This window comes from Lepidochelys olivacea (genome assembly GCF_965140295.1).
Source record: "Lepidochelys olivacea isolate rLepOli2 genome assembly, chromosome: 9".
Lineage (NCBI taxonomy): Eukaryota > Metazoa > Chordata > Testudines > Cheloniidae > Lepidochelys > Lepidochelys olivacea.
The window spans coordinates 6,209,722-6,232,888 of NC_140419.1; the positions used below are offsets into that span (position 1 = coordinate 6,209,722).

A 23,167-nucleotide genomic window follows, 5' to 3' on the forward strand; every position below is an offset into this window, starting at 1 on the left:
AGTTAGTGACAGCAAGATGACTTTTATTCTAGTTTGGTTCCTTACACTCCTCATGCCATGGCTAACCCTGCTGGACCTGCATTGATCCTGTGATGACACTGCTCACAGGTTCTTGGTTCAGGCTTGGTGCTAATACATTTGATTTGTATGTTCTAGTTCATTAAAAGAAATGTATTTAACGTGCGTGAGTGTCAGCAGCATAAACCATCTACAAATAGTTTGTGACTAAGGTTTGCTGGGCTTTGATGCACAGATGGAAGTGAATAACTTCCTGCCCCTGCCCCAAGATCTGCCTCTCATTTCCCAAACCAGGCCTTTCTGGCCTGTGCACAGAGGCACTTCACTGTCAGACTTCAGACGCCAGTGTGAACATTAGCAGTTCTGCTGAATGTCTCTTTGCTTCATACAGGATCTGTTTCTCTGAAGATTTGATTATTGTGTAAATTCCAGATTACGGCCACGTGGCTAGCAATTTTGCCGAGCATTGTAGCAGCTGTCAGTTTTTATAAATAATCTGAACCCAAAAAACAGGGCCCAGAGCCACAGGAACGAGGTGACAATACTTCATACGAAAGGCAATCTAATACTCAAACTAGTCTCTTCAACATACTGTTCTGCTCCATCTTCTATAGTTTTGTATATGTCCCTGTTTGTTTGAGATAGCACTGACAGAGGCCACAACTAGTGCTTGCGGCTTCCTTTTCAAAACGTTCATTCACTTTGTCCCATTGAATGCCACGGAAGCCATAGTTCTTATAATTGAAAACCCAGGGTAGATTCCAAAGGAGATAGCTGTTAAGACACACACTATCTCAGATCCTGTGACTAGGAAGAGCAATTAGAAATATTACACTAAATGCAAACGGATGTCTCTTTGCAGGGCACAAGAGATCTGGCATGATAAACATGAGTAAAAACATGTATATTAAATAAATAAATGATTTCTAAGCCCTGGTACAAGATTTTACATTTATAAAATTCATGATAGCATAACAAAAATAAGTAAAACATAAAATAGAGGGGATTTTTTTGGTACAAGATATCTCAAATACTGAGAGTACATTGTGTGTATGTTTAATGTATATATAAAATTTTTAATTGCTTCCTTGTTTTAGCATTCACAGCCTTAAGGAAACTTAGGTTCTTTAATTTAAAAAAAACAAAAACAAAAGCAATTCTCAGTATGAGGGGGAATTGGCCGAGGAAGAACCTTATTAACAAGAACTTGGCTTGATTTACTGTTCTCTTGGAAAGAGTGAATAACAAGAGTAATTGCATCCTCCTGAAGTCTCTGCCTTCTATCCTTGTTGAGAAATGTTTTGTTGTTCAGCTGCATTGTCCTTTGTTTAAAGATGGCTGATCTGTCACTCCTTGGTTACAAGTGTAATGTGCGTGGAGAACAAAAGAAAAGTAGCAATCGGTGTTTAACAAATGGTGGTTACTGATCTGAGTGGGTGTGTCCTTCACCATGATGATGGTCTAGAGCAGGGGTTCTCAACTTTTCTTTCTGAGGGCCCCCCAAACATGCTATAAAATCTCCACGGCCCACCTTGTGCCACAATAACTGGTTTTCTGCATATAAAAGCCAGGGCTGGTGTTAGGGGGTAGCAAGCTGGGCAACTGCCTGGGGCCCCCATGCCACAGAGGGCCCTGCAAAGCTACATTGCTCAGGCTTTGGCTTCCGTCCCAGGCTGCAACCCCATGCGGTGGGGCTTCAGCTTTCTGCCTTGGGCCCAAGTGAGTCTAATGCTGGCCCTCCTTGGCGGACCCCCTGAAACCTTCTTAAAGAAAAGGAGCACTTGTGGCACCTTAGAGACTAACAAATTTATTTATTTGTCTCTAAGGTGCCACAAGTGCTCCTTTTCTTTTTGCGGATACAGACTAACACGGCTGCTACTCTGAAACCTTCTTGTAGCCCCCTAGGGGGCCCCAAACCCTTGGTTGAGACCCACTGGTCTAGAGTAGTGGTTCTCACCTTGGGCGTACACAGAGATCTTCCAGGGGGTATATCAGCTGATCCAGATATTTGCCAGGTTATACAACAAGCTACACAAAAGGCACTACTGAAGTCAGTACAAACGAAAATTTAATACAAGGACTTTTTTATACTGCTGTATATACTACACACTGAAATGTAAGTACAATATTTATATTCCAGTTGATTTATTTTATAATTAGATGGTAAAAATGAGCAAGTAAGCAAATTTTTTCAGGAATAGTGTGCTGTGACACTTGTATTTTCGTGTCTGATTTTGTAAGCAAGCAGTTTTAAGTGAGGTGAAACTTGCGGGGGATGGGAGTACGCAAGACAAATCAGACTCCTGAAAGGGGTACCGTAGTCTGGAAAGGTTGAGAGCCACTGGTCGAGAGCGCCTCCAGATTAAATGTGGTGACTTCTAAAGGAGCTGATTGCTATTATAACCAGAATTAATTGTCAGAAGGGCAAGGAAAGAGGATGGGGTACAGTGCACTTTCCCTTTAAGGCAGCTGTGATTCAGCCAGCATAGTGCATTTTTTCTGTCTGAGGAAAAACCTTTTTGGATGGAACACTACATTGGCTAAAGGACAGTTTCTAAACCAAGGCTTGACCCATCCACAGTCACTGACTAAACTATCTTTTTTAAAATGAGCTGGCCTGAACCAATTTTAAAACTAGCTCAGGTAACACGGATTTAGTTCCAAAACAGTAACTGAAAGAAAACAAATATTTGTTTGGATAGGATCCCATTTCCTTTGTAAGTATCAATAAATCAGCAGTGTTGAGAGACAGCATGTCATGTTTGGAAAGAAACCATTGTTCTCTAACTATAGATTTTTCAGCAGCTTCTTAATACCTCTAGTCCAGAATTTGCATCATGAAGTATAGTGGAGAAATCGTTTGCTATCAGTTTGGAACAAGAGATTGATTCCTTTTAGCCCTGAAGTGTGTTGTTTCCAGTTTCACATAGTGTTTTGAGCCTCCCGTAAACATTTTTACTATAAAACCTAGCAATATTTTATGGTAAAATATCTCTTGGATTCCAGTCCTCTCCTGGTCCTCACTGACTATGATTGTTTTCTTCCAGCCTTGTTGAATCTTGGTCTCATAAAATGTAATTCCTAACATGGTTTTCTGGTTTGTTGACTTCAAGACTTGGCAGACTAGATGATCGTGATGATCCCTTCTGACCGTAAAGTCCTATGAGTCATGTTAATGGTCTTGATGGAACAATCTTTCTTTGGATATTTTTTCTTATGAGGTGCAGGTGGGGAATCTAATAGTCTGAACTCAGTAGTAGGAGCCAGGACCTCCTGAATTCTAATCCTACTTCTGGCACTTCATATTTTGGTCTTCACTAGACAAGGAAATAGAGATATTGATTGCAACAATTACTGTTGTCCTTGCACCATTCCGTATATCCATTCTTTTGATGCATTCCTGCCCTGTACACCTTCTGCCCATGGTTGCACTAATATATAATGGGTCTCCTGAAGAACTGTTGCTGGGAGCAAGGACATTTTGTTAATTTCAAAATAAGAAGCAGTGCATTGTGGGATGGAGCGAGGCAGGACCGGCTGAACTAGTGCAGTTCCAGTGCTTGAGGTCTCCTGTACACAGTGGGTAGAAACTATGATTGTACATTGTTCCCTAATCAGGCACACCTGAGCTGAAATCCTTGTTCCAAGTCTTACCAACAATTTGTTATAGTAATTGTCAGTTATAAAATACCTAAGAAGGCAGCTGTGGGTGGAAGATGAGCTGTTGAATGTCATAATTTCCATGACATGGGACATTGTGAAAAACGCATTCCATTTCAAAAAGAAGAAAAATAGAAATTTCAAAAATCTCTACAGAATGGAAATCTGAAAAAAGTAATTTTAAATGCTCATTGTTTTGTTTCCAAAATTCCACGCTCTCAGGGTCCCAGTTCCCCATCAGCCCTGTCCCAGGCAGGGAGCCTGAAACCTCTGAGAGCCCCCAGGCTTTCCAGGCTTGTGGTTCCGAGCAAGGAGTCTGGAAGACCTGGGATCTCCAGCCCTGGAGCAGTCTTCATGGCAGGGTTGCCACAGAGCCAGGAGTCCTGGAAGCCTGGGCTCCCCAGCAGCCTGCCAGGTGTGCTGGCAGAAAGCCAGGCCAGGTTTTGTCAAACACTGTCTGTGTTTATAGGAAGTTCATTGAAACAAATTTTTGTGGAACATTTTGGTTTCAACAAACCAGCATTTTCCATCAAATACTGGTTTTGCTGGAGAACTCCTGACCTACTCCAACCACAGTGTGTCTTACAAGCAGAAATACAAGGGTCTCTTTCAAACGCTCATCAGTGGGGGCAAAGTCACTGATTGGTCTGGACTGTTCTCTGGAGAAGAAGGTCCTCTGGGAAAATGTTTAATAGGTATTGGGAAGTATGTTATGGCAGGAAGTGAGCATCAGCTCTTGATAGAGTTTTAAAACTGCGTTTAGAATGTTGGAAATCTCACTGTGGATCAGCTGTTGTTTCCGAGTGCAGATATATGTGCTCACTTACCTGCAGCTGAAGTGAGTACCTGGTAAGAGGACTTGGGGATTACCAACAGCAAAATTGACCATAGGGGAAGAAGCCTGCTCAAACCACCTTCTAGCCATGCCTGGGAATGGCAGGAGTCTTTTTGATGGGCCCTTTTCAGTTCCTAGGCGTGGGGGGCATAGATATCGTTTGGGAGGGCTTATTGCAGAAACAGGAAATGAAGGGAAACTGGTGCTACCATCAGATGTCATGTCTACTCTGGAGATACATAAAAGAATCCTAGTTGTTTGACTTGCCTCTTTCTACTGTGATTGAATGTGATTGAACCCTTACAGAGGAAGAACTCCCTGTTTTCTGTGGCTAGCTTTTCTGTTACTGGTGTGAATCAATATTTTACCTCTGGTTTTCTTTCTCCTCTTACAGGTCAGCCAGTTCAGACAGCTCTATTCCAAAGTCATTAATGACAAGCATGATGATGTTATGGCCAAGTTTGGAGCAATCCTGGCCCAGGGCATCTTGGATGCAGGTAATTTCCTTAATATTAAAGCAGTAAAAAGTTCTAAGACTTTGACCAGGGCCTCCGGAAGTGTTCTTGGTCTCTTGAAGCCAATGGTGAAAAGGATTTGGAAGCCTGGAGCTCTGGCTAATCTAGAGCTATTCATCATTACATGTGAGTTTCACAGGCGGAGGCTTATCACAAAGGGTATGATAGTTACAGGGGTATCGGAGCTTCCATAAACCCCTCGTTTTCAGGGGGTTTCACCTGACTGCAAAAATAAAACCTCTTCAACACAGTTTCAGTGTAAAACTGTTCCAAACTTTAAAGGTAATCCTTTTCCAGATTTCTGCTCAAAGTGTCATTTTCCTTTGAATCCATTTGTCATCCAGAGCCTTGATTTACAGTACGTAGGTGGTGTTCATATGTTGCTTCCTTTCTATTGAAAGTAGTTTCTCCACAAGTCAGTTTGGAAACCTTGCGGTATTTGTCTCTCAGCTTTCTTTGGGTTCTGTGTTAAATTATGTTTTTAACTCCATTAGTGAGCATGTTTCCTCATTGTTGGGGAAAAGGTTCAGAGAAGGAAGCACAATTAATTGTATCAGTATTATTACAGAAAAGCCAAAGCTGTTGTCATCAGAGGGCATCTGCGTAGGTCTGTAGCTTGCCAGTTTGGAGAATTTCATTACACGACTTCTAGTGACTAAGTGTTACACCATGGATTTAAACTACTAAAGCCTTTATAACTCCTGGTGCTGAACAACAAGACCTATTAAGGAAAGATTCCATGGAGAAAAGGAAAACAAATTAAAAGATGTGCCCTTTCCTTTCTCAAGAGCTCACTCTTGCAGGGCTCTTAATTTAATGATATCAGATGTTCCTATTCTTCTTCCAGTGCTTGCTCATGTCAATTCCATTCTAGGCGTGCATGCCCCCACGTGCACAGTCGTCAGACACTTTTGCCTTTTGCCGTAGCGGTGTCCGTGGGGTCGGCTGTGGCACCCTCTGGAGTGCTGCACTCATGCCTCGGTATATCAGGCACCACGGGCCCTATGCGCTCTCCGTTCCTTGTTACCGCCCGGGGAGGGTCAGAGGGAGGGGTAGCTCAGCGGTTTGAGCCTGCTAAACCCAGGGTTGTGAGTTCAATCCTTGAGGGGGCCATTTAGGGATCTGGGGCAAAAATTGGGGATTGGTCCTGCTTTGAGCAGGGGGTTGGACTAGATGACCTCCTGAGGTCCCTTCCGACCCTGAGATTCTATGAACGCCTCTTTCCCTTGAATCATAGAATATCAGGATTAGAAGAGACCTCAGGAGGTCACTTAGTCCAACCCCCTGCTCAAAGCAGGACCAATCCCCAATTTTTGCCCCAAATCCCTAAATGGCCCCCTCAAGGATTGAACTTGCAACCCTGGGTTTAGCAGGCCAATGCTCAAACCACTGAGCTATCCCTCCCCTCCACCCTTGCTTCACAAGTGGTCAGCGGTTTTTTTTCCTCCTGCTTGAGCTCTGTGCTTGAGCTGTAAATAGTTTGTTTATAGTAGTTTAGTTAGGAAGTAAGCAGTCAGTCAGTCAGTTAAGGACCCGGAGGGGACTTTGCCGGAGGCGGGGCATGCCCCAGTCTCAGGGGTTTAAACCCGACTCTGACTGCAACAGGCCTATGCCTGTTAGTGACCCGCACAGCAGCTGTTTGAAGTGCCTGGGGAAATCCCATAAAAAGAGAAGTGTCACATCTGTAAAAACTTGCGTCCCAGGACACAGAACGTGACATTCACTTGAAGGCCCTCCTCTCAGACTTGGAGCTGGCATGGCTGGGCACAGCACACAGCGCTTCGACTTCGGTGCCCCCTTTGCTGGTGCCCAAGAAGAGGGACCAGGCACCAAGCAAGCCAGATCAAGGGACATTGGGTATAGGATCCTGCTCGGGCCACCCGCCCACACCGGACCTGCAAGGGGGCTCTGCCACAGGGAGTAGCACCCCCCTAAGGACCCATCACCAACTCCAGGGAGCAGTAGGGGAACCAGGCTGATGGCACGGTCAGCGCCCTCTTGGCACCCGGAGAGCAACAAGGATGGACCCAGCTAAGGCTCCCCATGAGGGCAAGCTGGCCATGAAGGCGTCCCAGAAGGCAAGCAAGCACTACCGGTCTCCAGAGCCAAGGCAGAGCCCTGTGTCATCATGCCATTGGTCTTCTCTTCAGCCCAGGTCGCCGGTTCGCCACAACAGGTCACTGGCACTGCATTCCCGGTCTCTGCCTTCGCGCCAGGGCTCGCCTAGAGAGATGCCAATCATCTTACTGTCGATACCGGCCGTCTTCATGGCGACGGTCACCGTCACCGAGGCCTTGGGGACACTCCCAGCTGAGCGCCGCTCTCCCTACTCCTGGCACCAGTCTGACTATTCCAGGCACCGGTTATCTGCAGCAACGGTTAGCCGACAGACCCAGGCCTCGACGGCCCCGCCTTGGTCTCCGGAGGAAGAGGACTTCTCCGGCATGGAGATGGGGCTCAGTCCCTCATCTACACAGCAACACGACTGGGTTCTGAAAGGTGCATACACAGTGGCAATGCCGACCTGGCAACAGGGCCAGTGACTGACCCAATGGCCCTATTGAAACACCTGGGGCATGCCCGTTATGCCGATGCCCCTGTCCCACCAGTCCTCAGTCGCCACATTGGACAAACCTCACTCGGCATCGGCAGCACCAGGCTTGGTGCAGGACACGCCGGTGGGCGCTGCGGTGGAGGAGCAGGTGCCCACCCCGAGACCTCCTTCCCCTGCAGGGGAAGATGCCCCGGGCCCTCCCCCAGTAGTCTAGTCATCCTCTTCCTCTCCAGACGAGGCGGTGGCAAGGCCCTCCCAGGCTAGTCCACCGGGACCCTTCACGGACCCCTCTCACGAGCAACTCCTCGTTCAGGAGGTAAACCGCCTACTACAAGTGTGGGCAGTGGAGGAGGTCCCTCCGGAAATGAGGGGGAAAGGGTTCTATTCCTGCTATTTCCTGATCCCGAAGGAAAAAGTGGCCTACATCTCATTCTCGAACTCCGACGGCTCAAAAAATACCTCAAGAAGCTGAAGTTTTGCATGGTATCCCTGACCTCCATCATTCCCTCCCTAGATCCGGGAGACTGGTATGCTGCTCTTGACTTGAGAGATGCTTATTTCATATCTCTGTCTTGCCAGGACACAGACGGTTCCTTCGTTTTGTCGTGGGCCAGCACCATTTCCAATTTACGGCGCTCCTCTTTGGCCTATCCTTGGCCCTGTGGGTCTTTACAAAACGCATGCCCCCCCAGTGCTGCTTACCTAAGACCCCAGGGGGTCCAGATCTGTCCTTATCCTGACGATTGGCTCATCTGGGCAGATCACGGGATCACATGCAGAGCAGCCTCAATCTGGTGCGAGCCACATGCCATGACTTGGGCCTGTTAGTGAACGAAAAGAAGTCAACCCTAGTGCAATGGATAGAGTTCATCGGGGCAGTTCTCGACTCCATGCGGGCAAGGACATTCCTTCTGGAGTCCCGCTTCATGTCAAACATAATCTCCTGGGTGAGGGATAATCCACTCACCACCGCCCACACCTGCTGACGATTGTTAGGTCATATGGCGTCCTGCACCTACCTGGTCCGCCTTGCCCGGCTCCATCTCTGCCTGCTGCAGGCATGGTTAATGTCAGTCTACGTGCCCAACAGGCATGACCTGGACCTGGTAGTCAAGGTGCTGGACCACTCAGTGTGCCTCCCTGGAACCAGGAAGGTTTTGGTGGATCGCCTCAGCAGAACCTTCTCGTCTCGCCTCGAGTGGTCTCTCCAACCTGATGTGGTTGACCAGATCTTCCAAAGGCGGGGGTTTCCCCAGGGAGACTTGTTTGCGACTCGCCACAACAGGAAGTGCCACCTGTTCTGCTTGTTCTGGAGGATCGACAGGGACTTCCTGTTGGATGCCTTTCTGTTCCCGTGGTCGGGGTATCTGATGTATGGTTTCCCGACAGCGCTGTTGCTCCACAAGAAGGTCAAGCAGGACAAGGCCAAAGTCATCCTGATTGCCCCGGCTTGGCCTCCCCAGCACTGGTTCAGCACGCTTATGGACTTGTCGGTGTTGGCCCCGATGCTGCTGCCCTGCTGGCTGGATCTCCTGTCGCAGAATCATCTCCGGCTCCTGCACCCAAACCAGGCAGCTCTGCACCTCACAGCTTGGTTGCTCCATGGTTGACTGCGGAAGAGCAGGAGTGCTCAGCGTGAGTCCAGCAACAGCCCTCCACTAGAGCCACCTATCTAGGTAAATGGAAACGCTTCACGTGCTGGACTTCGGCCCAAGGGTTTGGGCCTGAGCAAGCCTCGCTGCTGCTGATCCTGGACTACCTTGTGCATCTTCAGTTCCAAGGGTTGTCCCTTTCATCCATTTCAGGGCAAATCGGTCTTCGTGCATGGCATGACGGTCCGGTTCTTAAAAGGTCTGGAGCAGTTCTATCCTCAAGTCTGGGATCCTGTCCCTCCCTGGGAGCCTAATCTGGTACTCACATAGCTCATGAAAGCGCCCTTCGAGCCCTTGGCATCCTCTTCTCTTCTTCTGCTCTCCTGGAAAGTGTCATTCCTGGTGACGATAACTTCTGCCCCAAGGGTTTCCGAGATTAGGGCACTCATCCTGGAACCGCCTTATATGGTGTTCTTCAAGGACAGGGTCCAGCTGCGACTGTGTCTGGCTTCCTGCCCAGGTGGTTTTGTAGTTTCATACGAGCCAGGACATATTCTTGCAGTCTTCTTTCCAAAGCCTCTTAAGTCTGAGGAGGAACATAGATTGCACTCCCTGGACATCAGGAGTGCGCTAGCCTTCTACATAGACAGGACCAAACTGTTTTGCAAGTCAACTCAGTTGTTCGTCGCGGTAGCAAGTAGGATGAAAGGTCATCCAGTGTTTGCCCAGAGGATTTCATCTTGGATCACCGCCTGCATCAGTTTCTACTATGATCAGGCGAAGGTGCCTACGCTGGCAGTTGTCACCACGCACTCAACTAGAACGCAGGCCTCGGTGGTGGCCTTCCTGGCCCAGGTGTCCATTCAGGATATCTGCAGAGCTGCTCCCTGGTCGTCTGTTCATGTTCACATCTCACTATGTGCTTACCCAATAAGCTCGAGATGATGCTGGCTTTCGCAGAGCAGTGCTGGAAAATGCACGACCGTGAACTCCGAGCCCACCTCCAGGGATATTGCTTGTGAGTCACCTAGAATGGAATCGACATGAGCAAGCACTCAAAGAAGAAAAAACGGTTACCCACCTTTCATAGCTGTTGTTCTTTGAGATGTGTTGCTCATATCCATTCCATGACCCACCCTCCTGCCCCTCTGTCGGAGTTGCTGGCAAGCAAAAACTGAGAGGGCCTAGGGCCGGTGGTGCCTGATATACCAACTCATGAGCGTGGCACTCTAGAGGGTGCCGCAGCCGACCCCGCGGATACCGCTAAGGCAAAAGTCTCCGATGACTGTGTACGAGGGTGCGCATGCACCTAGAATGGAATGGACGTGAGCAAGGCATCTCAAAGCACAACGGTTACGAAAGGAAGGTAACCTTTTTTTTTTCTTCCCACAATCAAATGTGACTTCCACCTCCTGTCCTGTTGTACTACGGGCCATTTCCCCCCTTGAATCCTCTCATCCTACATCTGAGAGCTTCATTCACAGCACACTTGCTGCAGCTTGGTCAGAGGACAGACACTGAACTTTATGTTTTAGGACCATGGCTGGTAGGAGACATTGGCATCACTACAGTCATCTTCCTTCCTCCGCCATCACCCCTCCCCCTTATCAGACCTGAGCTCCAATAGCCTGGTTGGCACAAGACTCAAGGCTACTCCCAAACCATAGTCTCCTGTGGTGTAGCATGTTGCCATGAAGCCTCAGGCCAGCTGGGTCATAGATTTTCTTTCATAGATGTGGACCTGCTTTGAGCTTTATCTCTGTCAGTATCGAGTTAAAAAATTCAGGTAAAATCTTGTTTCCATCTTATTCATTTATCATACAGCAGCTTGGAAGAGAGAGAGAGAGAGGTAGGGTGTGTGTGTGTGTGTGTGTGTGTGTGTGAAGAGAGGGGGAGAGTGTATGAAGTAATCGTAGGACTGGAAGGGACCTCGAGAGGTCATCTAGTCCAGTCCCCTGCACTCATAGCAGGGCTAAGTATTATCTAGACCATCCCTGACAGGTGTTTGTCTAACCTGCTCTTAAAAATCTCCAATGATGGAGATTCCACAACCTCCCTAGGCAATTTATTCCAGTGCTTAACCACTGTGATGGACATTAGGAAAAACTTCCTGACTAACCTAAACCGTTCTTGCTGCAATTTAAGCCCACTGCTTCTTGTCCTATCCTCAGAGGTTAAGAAAAACAATTTTTCTCCCTCCTCCTTGTAACAACCTTTTATGTACTTGAAAACTGTTCTCATGTCCCCTCTGTCTTCTCTTCTCCAGACTGAACGAACCCATTTTTTTCTAATCTTCCCTCAGAGGTCATGTTTTCTTGATCTTTAATCATTTTTATTGTTCTTCTCTGGACTTTCTCCAATTTGTCCACATCCTTCCTGAAATGTGGCATCTAGAACTGGACACAATACTCAAGCTGAGGCCTAATCACCGCGGAGTAGAGTGGAAGAATTACTACTTGTGTCTTCCTTAAAACACTCCTGCTAATACATCCAGAATAATGATTGGTTTTTTTTTTTTTTTTTGCAACAGTGTTCTACTGTTTACTCATATTTAGTTTGTGATCCACTATGACCTCCCAGAGCCATATCATCCTCCCCCAGTAGCATAACAGAAGTCCTCTCTAGCTGGATAGCTTCCTCAGTCTTGGACGTCTCCATTTGAATACTCTCAATGTGTGTGTGAATTCAAAGAAAGCCATGGACTAAAATTTTCATAACCTGCTACCTCATTCACCGGAGACTCTTCAAAAAGAACATACATTAATCCCTGAATTCCCTTGATCTTCGCTGCTCTACTAGAAATGCTTCTCTGAGGCAGGGAACGGCAGAGGCTGAAACTTGACTCACTGTTACAGGCAGAGAAGCTTAGTGTCATCTGCCGTAGCTGGTGCAGTTGAACTTGTAATCCTTTATGGGAAGGAAAAGGGGAGCAATTCTATCCCAGCGACAGGGCTTTAATACAGAGGGCAGCATTTTCAGAGAGTTGGGGAGAGCTGTCACATTTTTTTGCTCCCACAATGATGTAGTCATTAGACTTGTGGTGTCGCATGAGGGGGGTTCTGTTGAAGTGGAAATAAAGAACTTGGTCAGTGTTTAATTGTTAGGCCTAAGCAGCTGCATTTCGCTAGAGACTTGCCTTGTTAGTTTCAGTGTACAGGGTTTTTTTTTTAATGTTAACTGGGTTTTCTCCCGAAACTCCTAAGCTTGTGTAGTCTTTTCCTCTCTTGTCCTTAGCTGACAAGGGTTCTTTCTCTGTCCCTTCCCAAATTGACAGACCGTATCTGAAAAAGTATGTATTAGTAGGTTAAAGCTCTAGGAGTGAACTTGTGATCTCTTTTAGACCTCACAGTTTAACCTACTTCAAGAGATCCTCTGTGCTCTAAGTATCTATCCTGGTTTTAAATCTTCCCCTCTCTACAAGTGAGAAGGAAACACCAGCCAAGGTCGATAAGCCAGCATTTATGTACTGCCCCCAAAATGCATTTTCTGCTCCAGTGGTTGGCTCAGGAGCAGCTGCTAACTAAATTGCTCCTGAGTTAAAATTGACAGCACTGGCAATCCTGAGGCTGTGAGAACACAACCAAGTTAATTTCAGTTTCTACTGAAGAAACAAAAGACATCTGTGTTAACTAAATGCAAAGGGAGAAAAATACAGTTGCATTCTAACAGGAAAATACAAACAGAAGTAAAGTACCGAGACTTTAAACAAGTCAAGTGCAGGACAGTGCACTGCCCTTTGCAGGGCCCTGTTTTAGTGGGGATTATCTTCCCTCTCAGTCAAGAGTGTGGTGGAGGTGGGTGGATAAGGAGTGCGCCAAAGATAGTTGAATGGGTCCTTTTGTCTTTTGGATTGTGAGCTCCTTGCACCAGGTACCATCTTGGTTTTATGTCCTATACTGGGTAGCACAGAGCTCAGAATTGAAGCTTAACTAATAAGGAATGGCTAAGAAGAAGTTAAAATCCACAGGGGTAAGGGCAGGTGCGACCAAGCCATCATGTATTTTTGGTGTGGTTGTGATGCTAGGAAGACCTCTTAGGAGGGCGAGGTAAGAAGTTTCCTTCCAAATTACTTAGGGAAGAGCTCACTTTGGATTTGTGCTTGTAAGTCCACCTCAGTATTGTTACCCCAGTAAACATAGATCTGTCAGGAAATGTTTTTCCTGTTTCAAATCCTAAACTCTTTTGATTTCTTGCAAGAATACATTCAGCTGCACAGAGGGGTTCCCTCATATACCTCCAATTCAGTGTTGCTTTCAACTCCTATGAGACACGGAAAAAGCACTGCTCCTTTCTCCCATCCTTGCCCGCCTCTGTTTACAGAGTTCCAATTTAAAATCATACCTTCCATCAGTAACTCTAGCTATTAGAAACATAAGCCATTATGTACATTAATACTTTTGCCTGCTAGATGAGTGCTGTCTTTTGTGTTCTATTGCATATGCGAATCACCTCGCGGACACAAGTTGACATTGACTCTGCCAGAGGCTTGGTGGTTTATTGGATGAAATATTGACCTTTCTGCTCTGGAAATATAGCACAGGTGGTCTTCGTGCTGTCCTAGGTGAAGTAAGCTATGTGCCTCTGCTGATTTAAAAAATAATCAGCATGGTAGTGTTGGGGGAGCCTTTGGGCATTTTTTTCCAGGGGCTGTGAAGTACCATCACACTGTTGTATGTTGATGTGACCCAGTAATGATGAGCTGAACACCATCGTGTTGCACTGGGCCATGCTCTCACAGTGTCTTCAGCAAGGGATTTGTCCCATCAGACAAACTTACAACTGGGTGGGAGGAAATCATGGAAGTTAGACCTTGTCTACACTAAAGGGAAAAGTCGATCTAAGCTTCGCAATTTGGATTACATGAAAAGCGTAGCTCAAATTGACATAGCTTAGATCTACTTACCGTGGGGTCCACGCTACACATCTTGATGGGAGAGTGTTTCCCATCGACTCCCCTTACTCTTCTTGATCCTGGAGTCGACGGGAGAGCGATCGGCAGTCGATTTAGTGGGTCTTGACCCGCTAAATCGACCGCCGATGCATCAGTCGCTTCCGGTAACTGTAGACAAGCCCTTAGATGCTTGCAGCACAGCCACTTAAGGACTGAATTCACTGGGGTATATAACAGCATAACCTAGTTTGTGTTCTTTGCTGTTATGAGTCCATATAAAATCTAGCATAGCAGATCCTGGTAACTTTAGGGTTACACACTGTAGGTCCAACAGACTTTGTGTCAGTAGCAATATAGGTGTGGGGGGTGAATCTTATGGTTATCTTAGGAGCCCTGAAGATTCTCCATGTTTAATCTCCTTTAAGACCTCATTAGAGGCATCATCTCTGGCCTGGAATGTCTCTCTTCTGAGCCTGTTGGTGCTGCTGCTTAATTGTTAAGGCAATAACTGTTATGCAACACAAGGTCCTTCCATCTTTCCTGCTCCCCCACAAAACCGATGTGGATGTGAATGTTGAGTGTGCATTTATGGAGAGCAGAGAAAATGGCATGAACGTATCTCTGAGATCTGTCACTCAGCCAGGAAATTCCAAGGAGTGGATAATATAATTCTGAAGGTTAAAAATAAAAGGTTGGAAAATAAAATTCCAGTAGTTAGAATAAAACAAGATTAAAGTTGCTTCAGCAATGTGCAGTTGGTTGCTTTTCACAGTCTATCTTATGATCATATAGATAGTAACACAGTAAACTAAAAGCTTAAACGTACAAAGGGAGAAAAGGCTAGAAACCAGGAACGTGCAATGTCTTTATTTGCAGGGAGTATGTTTGTGCTTGTACAGTGCTTACTGCAGTGGGGTCCTGATCTCTGAATAGAGTGTCTAGCTGCTACTGCAGTACAAATAATTGATAACAATAAACCAAAAAGAGGGGAACTGCAAGAGAGCAGTGGGTGGAGCACATAGGAGATGTTTGTAAGATGAGATGGCGTCCTTCTCTTTCCTCAGTAAGAAAACAGCACCGCATTGCCTTCTTTCAGAAGGCAAAGGAATGAGTGTGAAATCTTGTGGTGACAACAGGAAAGCCCCAGAGAAAGTGGGTGTGCAGAGCATTGGGATGGCACAATGCAAGAATCCTTTTCCTTTCTTTGTGTGTGTTTTAAACAATGGTTTTCCCAGCTTGATCATAAGCAGCAGATCTGATTTTAATCAGCTAGCATATTAGCAAAAATTGATCTCATTATCCTTTGTTTCTTGGTGCATCTCCCAAACTCTGGCAGCAGCAGCACTGAGCAGCTCCACTTCAGGTGGCTACTTATTTTATGCAGGGCAGAGGAATGCTGATCTGGGTCTGGGAATCTGTTATAAATTGCACTGCACTCGGAATGAGTGCTTGATTGTATTTTAACACAATTAGCCTCTCTGCACCTGGCCTCGTCAGCGGTAATGGACTTGCCTGTTGCCCTCTTCAACTCAGTCTGCTAAACCCATCAGAGGACTGAAAATCAGATTTACACTTTCGCTCTTTGCCCGCAGCCCTTGCCTTCCAGTTCAGTTTCTAGCTGAGTGTTTCTGCACTTCGTCAACATGTTAAGTTGTTTTGGTCTCTGCTTTGCTAGTACAAAGCTAAAGACTTTGTTGTCTGACAGAGATTTAATTCTATTGCAAAGCTTGCACAAGCTTGTCTCTTTGCTGCTTAGATTGATAACCTCTAGAAATTACTGTCGAAGTTGCTGCTGTTTACATTTTTTTCTACTAGGATGAATAAAAGCATAGGCGTATTTTATCTGTAGGACAATAGCAGTTCAGGGCATAAGCCTTAGCATTGTAAGAACAGTCCTATTAAATGAATATCATAGAAAACCAGATGCACAGTCTGTGTTTCCTGTGATCTGTCGGTGATTTGCATGGTGAAATTGGCAGTACCACAGGTCTGGCTGTTTGCTCATGCGCTGACCCTTCCGCTGTCCATACCACAATTGAAGTGTTATTGTCTCGATGCCCTCTTGACAAAATTCATTTGCTGGGGGCAGGGAGGGGTTGTCTCTCCACTGGTTCCATGTTGGGACAATAACTAGCTGCCCAAAGCACCACTGTAAATTCCATTGCCACAGGCGGTGGTGCATAACCTGAGACCAGAAGCTGAACTAATAGGGGAACTGCGTCCCAGAGGGTTTGCTCTTCAAGTTGAGTGTTGAGGACACTGTGGTTTAGTTTCTGCTATAGCTGTCTTCCTGGCAGTTGTTTCAGAGGCAGCTCATTGAAGTGTCTGTGTTGAGCAGCGCTGAGAAGCGGACTGGCTGCCCTCTCTTAACTGACTCTGTTTGTGATTCTCCCCTTCTCCTCAGGTGGCCATAATGTAACTATCTCGCTGCAGTCAAGGACAGGACATACTCACATGCCTTCAGTGGTGGGGGTACTGGTCTTCACTCAGTTCTGGTTCTGGTTCCCCCTGTCACACTTCTTGTCATTGGCTTACACCCCAACCTGTGTCATTGGCCTTAACAAGGACCTTAAGGTATGTGCTTCCATGGTTGATACAGTAGTCTGATGAGAGATGAAATAGCTGGATGACAACTGCCTGCCGTTCCATAATGTTTTCCATCATAAGCACCAATCATTAGCTTTCTGCGAGTTTGTTCATGAAGGGAATCTTACTACAAACAGCACAAGAATCATGTGTTCTGCATGGTGCTGACGAGTATCAATATCTGAATGTTTATGATGAATTGCTGGTACATTATGAGTTGCTGGCACAAAGAGAGCAAGGCCTTTCCTAACCATTTTCTTTTCATCGCCAAGGGAATTCAGTCTGTAAGTTTTAACTTCCTGGGGTCCTTACGTTGTACCAGTACCATTGTGTCTGGCCTCTGCATTAGCTTTCTGGTTTACCCCCTTTTCATTCTGAATGCTGTCAGTTCATCTGCAGAGAATCTGTGGAGGTCAGCCTGGCAGAGCTTTGGGCACCATCCAAGTTTGGGAACTCTTTTTAAACTCTGTTCCTGTTGAACCAGCTTCTAACAGTTTGCCTGGCCATCATGTTCTAGCTGCTTATTATATAACCTTGCCTTCTTGGGAGGAGATAGAGAAATCATGGATGTTACAGTGTGGGGGGGATATGAATACAGCCCCTATTGTAAATCTCTGAAGGAGTCCAGTTGTTTGAGGAAAGAGTTCCAAAGATGCATTGACTGCACTGTGCCCATTGAAACACTATAGTGTGCCTTGGTAATGGTGCTTTAAGACCTCTTCATGGGCTGTAATATAGGATAGGCTAGGAGATGGCTTTAAACATATTTTGACCTCATCCACTGTAGCTAGCTAAAGTATGCTAGAAACTGTAGCTGGAAGAGTGTGAAAAGCTAATATTAATCGTAGTGCCTCAATTTTGTTTGAGCCTTAGCGTAGACAGTGCTGATATTACTGTGGGTGACTGGTGGGATTTGAATCATGCAGTCCCTGTGGGTAGAGATCTGAGTATTAAAGATTGCATCAGGTAAGCCCTTCAAAAGGTTACACTTTAAAGCTTCCCATTACAGAAAGCCTAGTGCCTCCTGGCTAAGGATGTGATGCTTCAGTCTCTGGGTTTGAAAAATATGCCTAAAACGTGGAATGAGAGGAGCCAATATTTCACTCTGACACTAGTGAAAGTCATTGGTAAATCGGCAGTTTGAGTTGAGTCAGAATCTAGAGTGATGGAAGCCTGAATGTTTTGCAGTTTGTTCTGCAGTCTCCCTCTTTGTGCTGGAAAAGCCCGATCGTGCACAGCAATCTTTCGCAGGCTTATTTATGTGCACTGGCGTATTGTATTGGTTATCTGGTTTTCTTTCTTGCACTGTGTACATTTCACTACAGGGAGATGAAACCTTGCAATTTCAGAGTCTCTCATCAAATGGCACTAGCTTCATTAAAATATTGGTAGATTCTAAACCCACCAAACTGTCAAACTATGCCCATGAGGATTCAGGAGTGAGGCTAGAAATAGGACACGCTTTCTGGATTCCGAGGTATAAAAGTAGTGAAAGGACCAATTGGTCAGCTAATTCCTCTCCCTACATTGTAGCACTTCGAGGGCTATCCTCCCCTCAGCAAAGTATTTATTTGATTCTTCCGTTAACACTGAAGGGATTGGGGAACACGCTTGTTGCACTGCTGATATAGTAACAGTGCCCAAGTCCTGTAGTTCTTGTTTGTTGTTACAGTGAAAATTGTGCTAAGACCAGGATTTAAATTCAGCTAGAACTGTCTGGAGCCCAGCTCTGGTAATATTTTCATGGCTCTGGGGGCCCGTGAGCCAGTTCCAGGATGTCCGTGGGGCTGCACAGGGCTGGAGTCACAGCACCTAGCAGAAACCCCTAGCCCCACCACAGGGCAGAAGCCCCAAGCTCCACTCCTTCCCCCCCGGGTCTGGTAGGCAGAAAATGGAGAGGGCATGGGGGGCTTCAGAAAATATTTCAAGAGAATTTAAGCCCTGGCTAAGACCCCACATTTATGAAGGGACCAGTTCAAGTTCCACTGTTAATTAACTACATCTCCAACTCAATTCAATATCACCCTATCATTCTTCCCTGATCATACCCAGAGACTCATGAGGGGCTCCTGGTCTTCAGCCTCCAGAGTGGGACCAGTTCAAGTTCCACTGTTAATTAACTACATCTCCAACTCAACTCAATATCACCCGATCATACCCAGAGACTCATGAGGGGCTCCTGGTCTTCAGCCTTCAGCCTCCAGCCTCCCTGGGGAGTCCCACATGGATCCACTTTCTCCCTCATCCTGTTCCATAGTTACGTAAAACGACCAGAGGAGATTGTGGAACAGCATAGACTGGAACGCCAGCAATGCCCAGACTGAACCCAGTTCCGTCACCTTCACTCACCCATAGAGCGCTGTATCCCAGCTGGGCTGGGACCTGGCTGAGATCAGCAACTTCCTCCAGGAACAGCTAAGGTGACTTTGGCGGGGAGAGAGAGAAGCACTTTGAAGAATTCACTGCCTCCATGGCATCCGCCTCCATCAAGGGCCTCCAAGCGTGAGAGCAGCCATCGGCCATGGTGAGCTCTGGACTTCTCACCACATCTGGATTCCAAATAGCTACAGTCATGGGAAGCTCTCTTTCTGTCTACTCTGCCCCCTCCTGTGAGGATCAGACTTAGCCTCAGTGACCCCTGAATCCATCCCCCTGGGTTGGCTAATGTAACTCTCTCCGCCAAAGAATGAAACCAGCAGCTGTTGTTTTTTTTTAAGGTTCCAAATAAAGCAGTACAGGGCTCTGAGAAGCTGTCACCCCCCTGCTCTGCACTGGCTCCCTGTGTAATATGGGTTAAATTCAGGATTACAGTTCTTACCTTCAAAGCAGTCAGCAGGACTGGTCCAAGTTACAGGGCTACAGCTGTTTGCCATCACCCGGCATAACGTCAGAGCAGAGCTGTCTGTGCCAAGGGACTGCGACTCCGGAATGCTCTCCCGTTCTGTGTATGTTAGTGTTAAATGATGGCACCCTTCTGTGTGCAGCTAACGAGTGATGTCTCAGTTAGTCTGAAAGGAGCTTGGTTCAAAAGGCCATTTCTGTGTAAGCTCCCCATTGCCGTTGTGATGGGTTGGATCACAGAAACCCCCTTGGGAACTGCCACCTGATGTGCTGAGACTACCCATGAGCCTGTTTCCCCTGGCAGCTTGGGACGTCAGTGCCCTGCCTGGTTTGAGCCAGACACGCCAGCCTGCCGCAAACACAGACCCAGGTCTGACCCATGTCCCCTAAACGCTGCAGGCTTAACTGAAAACAGCTCAAGAAGTGTTCCTGTTTCTAACACTCAGATGCCCGACTCCCAATGGGATCCAAATCCCAAATAAATCCGTTTTACCCTTTATAAAGCTTATACAGGGCAAACTCATAAATTGTTCACCTTCTATAACACTGATAGAGAGAGATATACAGTTGCCCCCCCCCCCGGATTAATACATACTCTGGGTTAATTAATGAGTAAAAAGTGATTTTATTAAATACAAAAAGTAGGATTTAAGTGGTTCCAAAAGTAACAGACAGAACAAAGTGAATTACCATACAAAATAAAATAAAAAACCCAAGTCTAATACAGTAGGAAAGCTGAATACAGATAAAATCTCACCCTCAGAGATGTTTCAATAAGCTTCTGTCACAGACTGGATGCCTTCCTGGTGTGGGCACAATTCTTTCCCCTGGTACAGCCCTTGTTCCAGCTCAGGTGATAGCTAGGGGATTTCTCATGACTGTAGTCCCTTTTGTTCTGTTCTACCGCCTTATATAGCTTTGGCACAAGGCGGGAATCTTTTGTCTCTCTGGGTTCCCACCCCTCCTTCTAAATGGAAAAGTACCAGGTTAAAGATGGATTCCAGTAGCAGGTGACATGATCACATGTCACTGTAAGACCTCAAGCCCTCATTCCTCCCAGGCTGACTCACAGCAAGGCCTGCCTGCAAACAGAGCCATCCACAGTCAGTTGTCCTGGCTGATAGGAGCCATCAAGATTCCAAACCACCATTAATGGCCCACATGTTGCACAACTACAATAGGACCTCAGAGTTATATTTCATATTTCTAGTTTCAGGTACAAGAGTGATACATTTATACAAATAGGATGACCACGCTCAGTAGATTTATAAGCTTTGTAATGATACCTTACAAGAGACCTTTTGCGTGAAGCATATTCCAGTTCCATTATATTCACACTCATTAGCATATTTTCATAAAATCATACAGAGTGCAACGTCACAGTGGTAATATCAGACCACCTCTCAAATACTAACAGCGGGCGCCCAGGGAATTGGTGGCAGTACTGGGATTTGATCCCAGATCTCCTGAATCCACATCCGGTGCCACAACCACACAGCCATCGTTCCTCCCTCAGCTTTCTGGGGCTCTCAGCTCTAATTGTGCTCTAATTCCTTGTGATGATTTTTTAAGGTGCACAACATTTTTCATGTAAGTTGAGCAACTCAATTTTACTGGCTCAAACCTTGTAGGTCATATAGCTTTCAATGCTCTTTCATTTGGCCTCTGCCAACTCTTACCTGTTCTGACGCTGAAGACATGTGTTGGGAAGGAAAAGCAGCTTAGATACAGTGGTGGTGAGTGCAGTATAAATATTTGGATGGATAGATAGAAGAAAGCTGTCTGGCCGTATCCAACCGGGGGAGCGTAATGTAATGTGAAACCAGTGAAACTTGTACTGCTGTCTTGGAAAAAGTGAATGGCGGAAGATGCGTGGTCTAGTCTGCTGTGTGCAGATAAAGCTGATCCTGTTTTAGGTCTTAAGGCCAGTTTTGTGCAAAAGACAGCCACAGCTAAACCATGACAGCATCATAACAATGAAGAAACAGCTGGATGTGCATAGTGTGCAGTAAGCTGGAGAAGCAGAAAATGCCCTACCAGAGTTGAATTATATCATAATTGAATAACGATGTTACAGCTGAACATTTGCCACGGATGGCAGCTTCTCAGCTTCCGGAGGGGGAAAAGGGAAGCTTTTGTACTTTAGATGATTTGTGTTTAACTTTGTAAGGAGGAAAAGGCAACCAAGGCAGCTATTCTGCTGACCTCATAGAATCATAGAAGGTTAGGGTTGGAAGGGACCTCAGGAGGTCATCTAGTCCAACCCCCTGCTTGAAGCAGGACCAATCCCCAATTTTTGCCCCGGATCCCTAAATGGCCCCCTCAAGGATTGAACTCACAACCCTGGGTTTAGCAGGCCAGTGCTCAAACCACTGAGCTATCGTTTGGTTCTTTCCCTTTACTTTCCTGTAACAATTCTTTCAAAAGTCTGTATTTTTTTTTAGATGCCAAAAGTCCAGTACAAATCCAACTGCAAGCCCTCTACCTTTGCATATCCTGCCCCTCTGGAGGTACCAAAAGAAAAGGAGAAGGAAAAGGTTGGTAAGCTGATCGGCTGACTTTTCTACTCTCTGTGGACTCATCCACTATGAACATTAACCTTCCCAGCATTAGCCCATGGCAACGTATTCCTTTAGGAATGAAGAAAAGATTGTCAGTTGCTAGTATCTCTGAGAGTAAATATTACGTAACTCTGGCCGTGTAGCAGCATTCTTTTCCTCACGGACTTCTTTCCTTTGTAATAGCAGTTGCACTCAACATACCTGGACGCTTCTTATTGCCACATGAGCTTTGTGAAATGGGTGAGGGTGGCCATAAAAATTGGCCCATTGATTTTAATTCACTGAGCTCACCACCTTTCTGTCTCTCTCATTGCTGAGTCTGGAATTCACTGTCGCTTGTAATCTTTGTGCTGGGATTTGACTGGCGCCTTCCTTGACTAGCCGGATGAGCAGGAGAGCTGTTACAGGCGTATTTACCATGTACATATTGCTCCTTTGCGCGTAGCATCTTTTTGTTCTGTATTCATACAGCACTGAGCACAGTGAGATTATGACTAGGGCTCCTAGGTGCAATGGTAATACAAATAATAAATAACAGTCCTTGAGGGCAGAAGTCCAAAGTGTCCCAACAGCTAACGCAAGGCATTAAGCATTCATGGGTAGAATTTGTGGGCCTGTGCGCTGCAAAACGGTAAATGTAGAAATGGTAACGTCCAGGTAAGAAAATTGAGCCTCAGGTGGTCGTCTTTGGCAGGATAGGTGTCCTCACACAAAGGAGGGCAGCTCATGTGCCTATAGAACTTGATCATCACCATCCGTGACTTGACTGCAGCAGGCAGAGCAGACCTGCCAGCCACCAGAGAGAGGCAGCAGAGGTGTGTACTCAGGCATGTCTTGCTAATGTGTGTGGCATCTGGTGAAAACTGCTAAGCAGTTTAAGAAAACGGAACACTAGAAATGAGGGGTTCTCGGATTTAGAGAACAGAAGCCTGTAGAAATTAGCCCAAATGAGGGCAATAGACTACTACCAAGCAGCTGGTTTTTGCCTTGGAATAGGACCGGATTGTGCACAAAGGCAAGTAATATCATAAGAAATTTCACAGTGGCAGGTGCTTCTGGACATATCCCGCCCTTTCCAAAATTCAAACCCCGTGGCTGATTATGGCCCACCCTT

General features: G+C 46.2%; 1 protein-coding gene across 3 annotated transcripts in view; it reads left to right on the forward strand.

Annotated features, from left to right (window-relative positions):
• Window positions 1-23,167, forward strand: part of PSMD1 (proteasome 26S subunit, non-ATPase 1) — a 145,612-nt gene that overhangs the window by 111,578 nt on the left and 10,867 nt on the right. For all 3 annotated transcript variants that reach the window (XM_084640172.1, XM_084640173.1, XM_084640174.1), the window contains 3 exons: window positions 4,908-5,010; window positions 16,470-16,639; window positions 21,937-22,029. In XM_084640172.1, coding sequence (XP_084496298.1) covers window positions 4,908-5,010; window positions 16,470-16,639; window positions 21,937-22,029 — 366 coding nt within the window. The remainder of the gene's footprint in view (window positions 1-4,907; window positions 5,011-16,469; window positions 16,640-21,936; window positions 22,030-23,167) is intronic.